The 12,555-nt window shown below is 37.6% G+C and overlaps 1 protein-coding gene across 1 annotated transcript; it reads left to right on the top strand.

The window, feature by feature from the left end:
* Nucleotides 1-1,485: 1,485 nt before the first annotated feature.
* On the top strand, nt 1,486-10,817 carry LOC131696153 (coiled-coil domain-containing protein 149-like). The gene is made up of 5 exons (XM_058984694.1): nt 1,486-1,895; nt 1,958-2,653; nt 2,724-2,805; nt 9,809-9,953; nt 10,020-10,817. The coding sequence occupies exons 1-5, from the start codon at nt 1,761-1,763 to the stop codon at nt 10,549-10,551; spliced, it is 1,590 nt and encodes a 529-aa protein (XP_058840677.1). The 5' UTR covers nt 1,486-1,760; the 3' UTR covers nt 10,552-10,817.
* The last annotated feature ends 1,738 nt before the right edge of the window (nt 10,818-12,555 follow it).

Here is a 12,555-nt window from a genome sequence, read left to right on the forward strand (position 1 = left end):
CAACGCCTCGTATGTATCCCTTGTGTGTGTCGAAAACATGATCCACGTGTTTCTCGAAACCACTTTTCGTTCTGAAACTTTCACAGTATATTTAAAAGTAGCTTCTCCAGCGACGTACATGAGATTTTATTTTTTTATTCCAAAACTTTTTATTGAGTAATTTTGTGTCGATTTTTATGACATTTCAGCATTTTTCTATTGGAAAGTATGTCATTTCGTGAAAAAGCAAAATAACGAAAAAAAAATCGTGCGTACCTCGCTTGCAATCGTTCTAAGGAAACGGAAACACTTTATTGGCTAACTCAATGTATAAAACTACGGGAGATAGATTTTCAGTCGCGGGCCTCTTCAAAAAAACTCGCTGGCGGGAAAATGCTGCCATGCCGCCATTTTGTGATGAAATTACATGAAAATAATATTTTTATAGATCACGATTATTACTATAAATTTCAATTAGCAGGATTTCAATTTAAATATATCTAATTTTTCGTGTTCTACAGTGGTGCCTCTTTGTAATGTAAGAAAAAAATAAGTTTTTTCATACTCCAATTTGAAAGTTTAAAATTTGAAAATTTGAAATCAGTTGAAAACTTTTTCGGCAATCTTAGTCACCGTGACGACGTTTTTTGAAAAAAAAGTGAAAATCGTGTTCAAAGTTTCAAGAATAAGTCTCGCCCCCGTAAGGGAGCATAATTGAAAACGCTATAACTTTGCTTTTACTGATTGAATCTCCATACAAATTTGGAATAACTTTCTAAAGAACATATCCTTTAAGATTTACAAAAAACTCAATCTTTTTACCGAACTCAACATATATAATCGCATTAATGAAATAATGCGGCATCCTAACTAATAGGCCAAAATAGGCTCCTTTCTATTTTACTTTTATCATAGTAAAACTGTTTATTTGGGAAGAACAAAAACTATGCGCTATTGTAGAAAAATGCTGGCTACTAGGATATAATTACACAATTCACCTTGTTTAATTTCATTTAAAAAAATATGCAATTTTCCATCAAACTAGCCGCATATTCCAATCATCATGCAAAGGCAAATAATTGTTGCATGTTGCATCGCATGATCACATAAAATGTTTTGTAGCAGTATCCATGGAAATGCTGCAGGCGAGAAGCTTCTGCCTCTTCTAACAGGTTCGTTTCCACAATACACATCGGCACATGCGCATTGAAATCTCTAAAGAATCGCTCTGTTAGCGAATAGCTGAAGCTTCATCGCACCAGTAATCTTCGTTTGCTTTCTCACATTTTCCGCATACATGTTCGAAAAATTGAACAAGGAACGAAAAAGTGAGTGCGTTCAATGTACAAAGAATTAATGTTGTATATGTTTCGAATTTATCCCGAGCGTTATCTATGCTTACATCGATCAATGATGTGAATGAATGCAAGAAAACATAAACTAACCAACTTCTCACTCACACCACCACGTCAAACATGTCCGCCTGCTGTGCCATGTTTACGAAATGTCACAACAAATGGCTATATGGTGATGCACGCTAGCAGCAGCATAAAACATAGGGAGCATATAGCTATCCCTGTTGTACGATTCAAACCCCATTCAATCAGCGGTGCCTTTGCTGAAATAGCATCGAGGGAAAAAATAATCGATTTTCTTTTCTAACCAGCAAACCTAAGCAGATATTGAACGATGTTTTGATTCTGCATTTCGAGTCCAAAACATTTTGTGTAAATATGTATCATAGTAGGAAGCACCTTGTTTGAATAAACCGAGCGGTTCTAATGATATCACACGAGGTGAAGTACTTTGCAGATAGTGAGAAACGTTCTGAAAAACAGATTCTCCAGCACTCAACGATGGCACTAGGAACGGGCGAGTTTAACTTCAAAGAACATATGGAAAAGTACGATCTGGAGGTATTTGCGGGAATACATTTAATGTTCACACTGTGATAATTGAAAAAATTGACACCTTCCAGAATTCAGCCATTCATCGCAAGCTACAAAGCAAGGTCGAAGCCTTACAGATTATGAGGAGCGAGCTGGAGAAGTACCGCTCCGAACGGGACCAGTTCAAGCTAATGGCCGAGACTCTTCAAATGCGGTACGCTGCAATGAAGAATAGTTTAAACAGTCCCGAACTGCGGGCAGTAGCATTCGGTCACAGTTCCGCCGTTAGCCTGATCGTTAACCAAACTCGGGAAAAGAATATGTCCCTGAGTACCGAGGTAGAAGCATTGAGGCAACGCGTTTTCGAACTGGAGGGTGACATTAAGGCTCTCAGAACACAGAATTCTGACCTGCAGGTTAGCTGTAACATACTTAGATCTACGGAGGAATTGAAGCTGAAAATGAATGGTAAGGTAGTGTGGCAGGCTGAAAAATCTAAACTAATCAGTCAGATGGAAAAACTGAAGAAAAAGAACGCTCAACTACAGTACGATTTTCGTTCGTTGCTGGACGAAAAGGAGGACCTTGTCACGGAACGGGATGCTTACAAGTGCAAAGCCCACCGACTGAACCACGAACTGGGCGTTGTGTTGAAAGGTGATAAATCACAGGCAACCATTCTGGACGTTGATGGACTGATCTTGGAGAACAAGTATCAGCAGGAGAAGATTGCCAATCTGGAAAATGAGCTGGAGCTAGCTAAGCAATCTGCTGCCAAGTACAAGGTTAGATTCCGAATGAGCAGGGACAGACTGTGACTAACAAATTAACATATTTGTATTTGTTTCCCAAAAGAACATGCTAGACACGAAGCGTAGAAAGGGAATCATCAAACTAGGCAGCAATAACAACGAAACGATAATGTCTCACAGCCAAGGTGATTGCTAATTTAGTAACTACTCACTAATTATACTAACAACAAACCCCCGAAGTGTTCAAAATTCTACCTCTTGAGGACGGGTTGAGCCGAACTGTTAAACTCAAGGTCGTTTTATATAATCCAGCTAGCAAATTCTAGATTCCAAATGCCGGAAATTGTTTACAATTTTGCAATCTGGAAACAAAAAGTCGGTAAAGATTCGGTAGAATCACAGAATTGAAAAACTGTAAAAAATTCACATTCTTCTAGGTGTGAATTATAACAAATATTTCCGGTATGTAGTTGGTTCAGTTTGTTGGCACTGCAGTATTTAATTTCTTCCAGAAATCTTATTCAATGAAATCGGTAGAAAAGAACAACAGTTTTATTGTACTCGAATTATTACTTATATTGACTATTTGCGAAGACTGCATATCAAGAAGACTGGCAACTCTGTCCAGAATCTGGAGACAGTAACAGCAACGCCAATTGCGGGTAAAGGTGGTACTTCCCATAGTTATACACACCCGCACATACACACTTTTACATTAAGCTTCATACCTTCCTCCAATAGAGGCGCTGTAACCTCTGTCGCTTCTCGTTTGTATGGTGGAAGGAAAGAGATCTTACAGTCTTCTTAATATGTAGTCTCCGCTATTTGTGATTCTCAGATCATGGATAGCGATTAGACTGGTTGATATATATTTACTCCACCTAAGGGTCCATCCATAAATGACGTAGCATTATATGGGGGGAGGGAGGAGTTTTGTATTTTGTGATGATGTGTGACGACACGGGGGTACGAAGTCATGTCATGCTACGTACCTTTTTAAAGGGGAATAGGAGTTAACCCGATGGCACGACAATCTTACCCGTTTCATCTAACTAACATCGTTTTTAATTTTTTTTTAAATTTTTCGTGGTCAAGGAGGAAGGAGGGTTACTGTCAAGCTACGTAATTACCAGGGTTTGTGACGAAATGCTACGATGGGGGAGGGAGGTTTTAAAAATCACTCAAAAAAGCTGCGTCATTTATATATGTAGCCCAACTCTACTGTTAAGTTTTAAGACAATTACTAAGAAATGTGCAAAATGTAGTAGCGATGATTTCGTGTACGAACCTTCCCCTGTCAAGCTTACATTGGCGCGACTTCAATATAGAGTTTAAAATGTAGGATAACTATTTCCATCGAATTTGAGCAAAATTCCATTTGGATAAATTGCGCTCCAACTCGATAAGGTTGGCAGCACCTTATCACATTTGAATAAAACTTTCTGTACGTGAGAACTTTCCACAAAAAGCCACTTTCAAAACTTTGTTACTCCAAAAAAGATTGTCTTTTGAAGAGGGTCAAACTTTTTTTGCCAACTTTTTTTTTCAAATTGCTATAGTCTAAAAATGACAAATCCTACAAAAAATGTTGTGGGAATGATTTCCACAAAATTAGTGAAATTTTTGAATGAAAATATTGAAAAAATTCTTCATTAACTCCTGCACTGAAAAAAATCGATTTTAAAAATTTAAACACGATTTACAAAAAACACCATCTTTGATTTGGATGAAATTTTGTTTCAAGATAGATAATTATGTTCCCTACCTACCGTCAAGGAAAAAAGTTATTTGAAAAAAAAACAAACTTTTTCTTGTCCAAACAGATTTTTTTTCAGTGTATTTTTATCGAAAACTAAACCAATGAAAGTAATAATCACCTCAGAATACAATTTCCCAACTCCTTGTTGCTTGATACATGTAAAAAGTATCCTTCACTATTAACACTGAACTTTAGATTCTGTACTCTTCACTCTCATCGCTAAATAATGGACTCTTGTCGTTAACCTTGAATTTCTGTACTATGTACTCTGGACTCTGAACTATGGTATCTGGTATCTGGGGTCGTTATCCTTCACTCTGGAATCTGAGGCTCTGCACTCGGGTCTCTGGATTATGGACTGTGGGCTCTCTCCGCGAGACTCTGGACTGTGGATTCTGGTCTCTGGGCTCTGTGCTCTTGACTCTGGGCTCTGAACTCAGGACACTGGGCTCAGTATTTTGGGTTGAGGACTCTGGTCGCTGGACTCTGAATTTTCGTCTCTGGACTCTGAGCTCTAGATTCTGGACTTTGAACTCTGGATGCTGCTCTCTTCACGCTGGGCCTCTGGGTTCTGGGCTCTGTGCTCTAGAATCTGAACTCTTGCTACAGTATTTTGGATTAAGTTCTTCGGACTCTGGATTCTGGTCTCGGAGCTCTGGAGTCGGGCTATAGTAATTTGGGTTGAGGACTCTGGGCTCTTGAGTCTGGACCCAGGATTCCCGACTCTGTTCTCTGCACTCTGAACTCTGCATTCTTAACTCTGGATTCTGAGCTCTCGCCTCGAGATTCTGTGGTCAACAGTCACTCTGGACTGAAGATTGTGGTCTCTGAGCTATGTGTTCTGGGTCTTGATTCTGGACTTTGGACTCTAAACTGTGGGTTCTGGACTCTAAACTCTGGACTATGCACTCTGCACTCGGGACTCTGGATGCTGGACTCCGGACTCTGGGTTCTCTTCTCGGGACTCTGGGTTCCGGTCGCTGGGCTATGGAGTCTAAATTCTGGATTATCGAATCTGAACTCTGGATTCTGGACTCTGAGCTCTGGAATCTGGACTCTAAACTATGGTCTCACTATTTTGGGTTAGGGACTCTGGACTTTGGGCTCTGAATTATGTGCTGAGGACTCTGGGCTCAGAATTTTGGGATAATAACTCTAGACTCTGGTTTCTGGTCTCTGGACTCTAGGTTTTGGACTCCGGGCACTGGCATCTGAACTCTGAACTTTGGGCTCTGAACTCTGCGCTCTGGACTCTGAACTCTGTATTCTAAACTCTGAGCTTCGGAACTCTGGGTTCTGATCGCTGCGCTATGCACTCTGGACTTTGCATTCTCGACACTGAACTCTGGATTCTGGACTCTAGATTCTCCTCAGCATTTTGGGACTCGTGGCTCTGGAGTCAGTGAAGAATTTTTGAAATATTTTTATTCAAAAATTTGGTGAAAATCACTCCTACAACATTTTTTTGTAGGATTTGTTATTTTTAGTCTATAGTCATTTGAAAAAAAATAGTAAAAAAAGTTTGCCATTTCAGCCAATATATTCTGATTCCTGAAGTATGCAAAGTGGCTTTTGTGACAAAGTCTTGATGTACAGAAAGTTTCATTAAAATCTGAGAGGGTGCTGCCAACTCTGAATACGATTTAGCGCGAAATTCGTCATTGACTAATATATTTCTAAGAATATTCTTTCCTCATTAACTCGTTGAAGTGGCGCTTTTCTAATTTTTTTAGTCGCAATCTGGTTTTCTATACTCATTGCCACAAACATTTTGAAGAGACCGTAGACGTTAACGATCGCTACCAAGTTGTACACAATTACTATAGATCCTAAAACGAGACATCAGAATTTGGTGGAGCTAAGAGTCAACTTGAAATAAATTTCTCCTTATAAATTTAAATCTGTCTAATAGCCAGTTTCCAAAAACCGTATGATATAGTCAAAACCGTGGCGTGGTCTTCTGGCGCCCCTGGCGGAGTCTCAGTTTTGCGCCCCCTTGGTGTTTACTTTGGCATTCTTGTTCAGTTCGTCATTCAAATAATAATTTGTGTACATGAAAATGGCCCATCTACTCCCTACATAATTCATGTTCGACTGTCGTTCATGTCATGTAAATTCCACCCACAAATCTTTTACTGTATATTTAGGAAATCGTTAGGTTTGAAGGCGACGGAGAGAGCATCTATTCAGATAGCTGTATAGTAGAGTGCCAATGGCATGTATGAAAAAGGGTGAACATCGAATTTAATAACAGGACGCACCTCAAGAAAAAAAAGCTCAATCGAACGCAATTAAGGGATTACGCAAAACGGCCAAAGTGCAAAAACTTTCACCCGTGAAAAAACACATCTTTAGAATTTTCAAAAATTTAATTCGAATTTGTTATGCCAAATGGCTTATGAGGTAATGATACGTCGAGATCTACTGCCACCCTGAATTCCGTTTTAAGATAGCCTTTATAAAACTTGGAAAATCCTGGATTTGAGTTGATACTGGGGTTTGAAAGGTTGCTTTTGATTTATTTTCTATGCCAAATAACGTAGAACTGCATGAAACAACGGATCTTGTGTCTTTTCATAAAAAAAATATTTTGGCAAAAGTCTGCTACATTTGATTTTTAAACTGAGATTTTCAAATAAAAATCAAACAACTTGTTTCTTATCGAATTGACACCAGATTTAGACATTTCATTGATTTCTAAAACATTTGACTACAAAAAAATTAAAGCTGCATTTCCAAACTCAAGTCCCATCTCAATTCAAAAATATTCCTTGTCCCACAAAAACATTTTTTCAACATTACACCAGATCTCGACGCATTATGACATTGTTTTTATATTGCGCTCAAATTTTGCATGGGGACTTTTTTCGTGGTACCAATACTTTTGAGGTGTGTCCGATTTAAAATTTCAGGAAGACCACTCTACTATATGTTAAGTGTACTAATCAATTGACCCAAATGAACCTAAAATGGATGTCGAACAAGATTCGTCCCCAAAGATCCATAACATAATGAACTGGGTTCGATCGCATCCGATCTTCTTTCGAATCAAAGATAGTCCTCAAAGTATTCTAATAATCCGTAAGACGCAGAAATATTCAGCTGTGCCAGATATCTCGGAAGTTTGCCTAGATAAACTCAGGATTGTAAAATTTTATCTAAAGCAAACAAATTACATTACTGGCGACAAAACTTTCATGAAGAACTAACGCGTTTACATGCCGGCACACAAAGTTGAGATCGATGGTGTAGTTATCGATTTGAACTTGGCATGCGTGGATCTACTGAAGGACGGGATTGTCTGTTTCCACGACCCTTTGGTCCAGTGCGCGAAGATTTTGAGCATGTTACAAACTTTTCACCAATTCAAATGCAACAACCGATTCCGAAACGGTTGAGTCTGAATCGGTGATTGCATTTCACTCGGAAATCATTCCAAAATCGTTCAGAACTTTGAATTAAATTCTTCAACCTATTGGTTGCTTCGATTGTTTTCGATGTCATGAACATTGTATCGATGTCGGTAAAGTATCGCGCGCTTGTGGTATTGATACCAAAAAATCGAGTATCGGAAACAGAAGAATCGATTCCGTACTGCCTGATAGAATATATTCGTAAATCGCTAGGAATTAGTTTCGCACAGAAAATTTTAATAAAATATACGGATTTTTCGTACATATAATGAATCGTTCATAGTTCTATTGAAACACTTTTATTTTTTATTACGAGTTTTTCGTGGCAACCACGAAACGACTTTCGTTGGCTTATTACGAAATGGCTTCGTTAGGCAAACGAATTGTTCACTGGTATATACGAAAGTCTTTATAATATTTACGAGCACCATTCGTCAAACCGTCAACGTCAAAGGAGCTTCAATATAGGTAGAATATGGGGTCATTGTCGCTATACGTCAGATAATTGTTGTTCATCACGACGGTCTCGGTCTGACTATTTAGTAGCCGTATCCGTGTCCGCCGGATTCAGGAAGATTTCATGAACCTCTTTCGCTTCCATTTGATCCAGAATCCAGTACGGATTCAGTTGAACCATCGCGAACTGCTCGTTAGTTTTGCATGAATAAGTTTGAGTTTTTCTCTGCAGGAGCAATGTCAAAATAATATGTATTAAATACGAAAAATTCTCTTAGATGAACGAAATGAATTCGTGCGACCAACGATATTGTTCGTAATATACACAAACATTTATTAAAATAAACAAAACATTTCGTTTCATTCACGAAAAATAATGTCGTTTTCAACGACGACATTCGTGCAATGTACACTAAATAAGTAAAATTTACGGAAACTTTCGTTCATCAAGCGGCCATTTCTACATACCACAATAAAATCGATTTTGCCGGATCTATTTTCTTATTAAAAAAAAGTCGGTGTTGTCAAACATCGATCCCAAAAGATCGAATGAAAAAATAAGACGATAATAAATACGAAAACTTTTCTAAGATGATCGAAAAGAATTCGTGCGACGACAAACGAAATCGTTCGTAAAATACATAAATGTTTATTAAAATAAACGAAATATTTCGTTTCATTCACGAAAAATAATGTCGTTATCAACGATTACATTCGTGCAATGTAAACTAAGTAAGTAAAATTTACGAAAACTTTCGTTCATCAACCGGCCATTTTTTCATTCCACAATAAAATTGATTTGGCCGCATCGATTTTTTTAAATAAAAAAAATTCGATGTTGTCAAACATCGATCCCAAAAGATCGACTGAATATAACACCAGGATAATAAATACGCAAAGTTTTCTAAGATGAACGAAATAAATTCATGTGAGCATTGAAATCGTTCGTAATATACAGAAACGTTTATTCAAATAAACAAAACATTTCGTTTAATTCACGAAAATAATGTCGTTATCAACGATATCATTCGTGCAGTGTACATTAAATGTGTAAAATTTACGAAAGCTTTCGTTCAGCAAGCGGCTATTCTTGTTCATGAAATGAACGAAATTTACTATTTACAATGCACGAAAATACTTCGTTGCAGAAAACGACGAATGAATTCGTGCATTGCATGCTCGATTTCGTTATATTTACGAATTTATTTTATCAGTGATGATATCGAAAATATCGCAACGTCACTATACATACGGTACATATTATTCATTATAATTGAAGTAGAAAATAAAATATCAACAACTTTGCGTTCCGAAACTTTTTAGTCGGGTTAGTGCCCGAGTTTTCAAAATTTCTATGACGCAAGTTGTATCTCTTTGCTATTGAAATTCTGAAAATTTTTGTTGTGTCTCTGACATTCCCACCACTTTCTTTTTCTGGTGCTTGTTTCGTGTCCATGGAATATAGTATTTAAACATTTCAGAAGTAGTACTTTTTTTATTTTTATATTATTTTTTTATTATCGTCCAGTAATAAATTCTATCTTTGTTTACTGCCTACAGTGAAAGCCCTCCTGGAACGTGGTACTGTAGAGGAACTCCCGCTAAAAGCAGCCACCATATCGGAGATGAAATCCCTTTGTCTGGCCCTGCTGGATAACGTGAACGACAAAAGTCTAGCCTTGTCGCACCAGAAGAAGACCAACAAGTATGTTCCCACATTCCATTTTCAACGCTCGATATCCTGCTCCAATTTCATCTTATTTTATTACAGACTGTTAGCGGCAAAAATTGCCGAACTAGAACAGCGAATACACGCCCTTTCGGGTTCAAATGGAACCACACTATCCTGCCTGTCACCGTCGCAAATTTTGCTTAACGGATACACTTCCGCAACCGTGGACCAAGATCTCGTCGATGACATAAAACAACTCAAGGCTTCGAGTCGATCCGAATGTAGCTACAGTGGTGGTGGACGCGAAGCCAGTGGACTGAGAGCTTATGACAGGGAGGCCACTAGCTCTAATACATCTCAAGGCTTACCTACCGAGCTGCTTTCGTCTGAATCGAATAAAAGTCTGCCAAGTTGTTCGGAACTGGGTGACCGGGACTTTTCCAATGGATCGTCTTCCGATTTCACATCCAACGCAGAAGAAACCGATGGCATACAGCTGGATCCCTACATCCACGCAGACCGAAAGCTGTCGTTGGGAGGCTCCGAACTTCCCGAGCTAACACCCGAAATTGCCGAGCTTGTACGACATTTATCCAAGAGTTGGACAGACGACGCCAGTTCTGCTAATTAAAACCGGAAGTAACTAGTTAGCACTTTCATTGTCTTGAGTAGCGCGAATCCATATATGCAGAGGTTCGAAGGTTTTTAGCGCCTCTTATCAAGCGGAAAGGTGTGCTAGTTTACATGTTCGGTTAGTGTCTCCAGTCTTTTGTACTATTGTAGGAATTAATTTTGGACAAAATATTACCCAACCTTCCGAACAAATATACCTACGATCAATGAAGCTTTGTGTTGTAATAATGTTTTAATAAAAAAAAATACTAAAATCAAATTGTAGCTGACTCATTTTCCAAATATAATCTTTCGTCAAATTTTAAATAGCTCATGATTCTGGCAATGGCAGCTCAGGACACTGTTTGAACTGATTTATGGTTTGTTAGAACCAACACGTAGCGGCAGCCTAAATGTCTTTGTATTTGTTTAAATATTGCGTTTTATTCGGTACTCTCTCGAAATAGCCGGTCATTAATCTCAAACTAAGTGGGCATACATACTATTCTCGGATTCGTCCGTTGTCTCATTGTGTTATCTGTTAATTGCTACCGTTAGTCGATGCCAATAATTGGAATATAATTTTTACCATAGTTCTTGTTTATTGTTTCATATTTTAAATCTGTTAAAAGTGGAATGTAGATGAAGAAATTCTTTATCCAGTGCTATCATTAACTCATTTTCTGATGTTTTGCGACTTGGTCCGGTCTGACTTAACACCGACCATATATGAAATTTGTAATAAACATACTATATGGACATCTTTATAAAACTGAAATATAATTCACGGGAGTAGCCCTGCCACGATTTTCTCACATTTCCCGATCACGCGCGAGCGAGAACGATCAAAGTCAAGTTGAACGCGAACTAGACCTTGAGGTATGTCATTGCCTAGTTACTTGTGGTTACCATTGTAAAATGACCGGTGGTCAGTTTCTGGCATTTATAAATAAATCTACGTCCATTATTTACAAATCTATGGGGGAAAGTGAGGACACATTATCCTTGGGGATATTTAATTCACTGGCCATATCTCATAATCTATACACAAAAAGTTATCACAATATAAAAAGAAAATGAAATATTCCGTTGTTTATGATGTTTGAAAAACAAATCTATTGTATTACATTTGGTTGTATAATGTTTTAGAAAATATGTGTTTAAATCCATCTCGAAGATCTTCATACAAATTTTTTGAACGGATGTATGAGATCATCGAGCTAATTATATATGAATATTTCCAAGTACGTTCACTTTCTAAGGGCTTATGTCTAGAAAAACTTGTTTCACAACGCATACAAAAAAATTTTGTTTGCCTCATATCTTTGGTCACTGTAGCACTGGGTATTCTTGATCCCTATCATTAGCTCTCTCAAATAATTTCGAAATGTATAGAAAAAGAAAAATATAATTTTCATAAAGTACCTGGCACTATTAATTGATTCATGTTTTTTCGTGAACGTATTATGGTATAAGTTATTGAAGGTTGGAAAAACCAGTTAAATAGCACTGATTTACCGTACATACTTATTTTGACTTTCTATTGTAGTTAAAGTTTGTCGTGCATCTAAAAAGGTGGGCTTATTAATTACTTTGTCAGGATGGGTGTTTAGCAGAACTTTCGTCATAGTATGCTTTGTTTCTTTAGCCCTAGCAGGCAGGGGATCAAGATGCCACACGTTTTTAGAAAAACCTCGTTTTGGCATAATATTCAAAACTGTTCATATTACTGACAGGACATAGTATTCCGATTTACACATTGTTCATAGCTCTTATGATTCAAATTGTCTACAAAATGGCGAATTTCGCAATTAAAATTTTTATTTAATTGAAGAGTTATGAGAGAAAATCAAAGTTATTGCAATTAGTCTAATTGTATTCCGTTGGAGCAGTGTTGTCAGGAGCAGCTTCAGATAACGTCGAAAAAGAACATTTCAACATATCTTGATTGTTCTCAAATATTATTGAGAACAGATAAATGATATCATTTGAGCATGCTTATTCTAAAAAAAAAATATGGAGA

The sequence above is a fragment of the Topomyia yanbarensis genome, unplaced genomic scaffold (genome assembly GCF_030247195.1).
Source record: "Topomyia yanbarensis strain Yona2022 unplaced genomic scaffold, ASM3024719v1 HiC_scaffold_8, whole genome shotgun sequence".
Classification (NCBI taxonomy): Eukaryota; Metazoa; Arthropoda; class Insecta; order Diptera; family Culicidae; genus Topomyia; species Topomyia yanbarensis.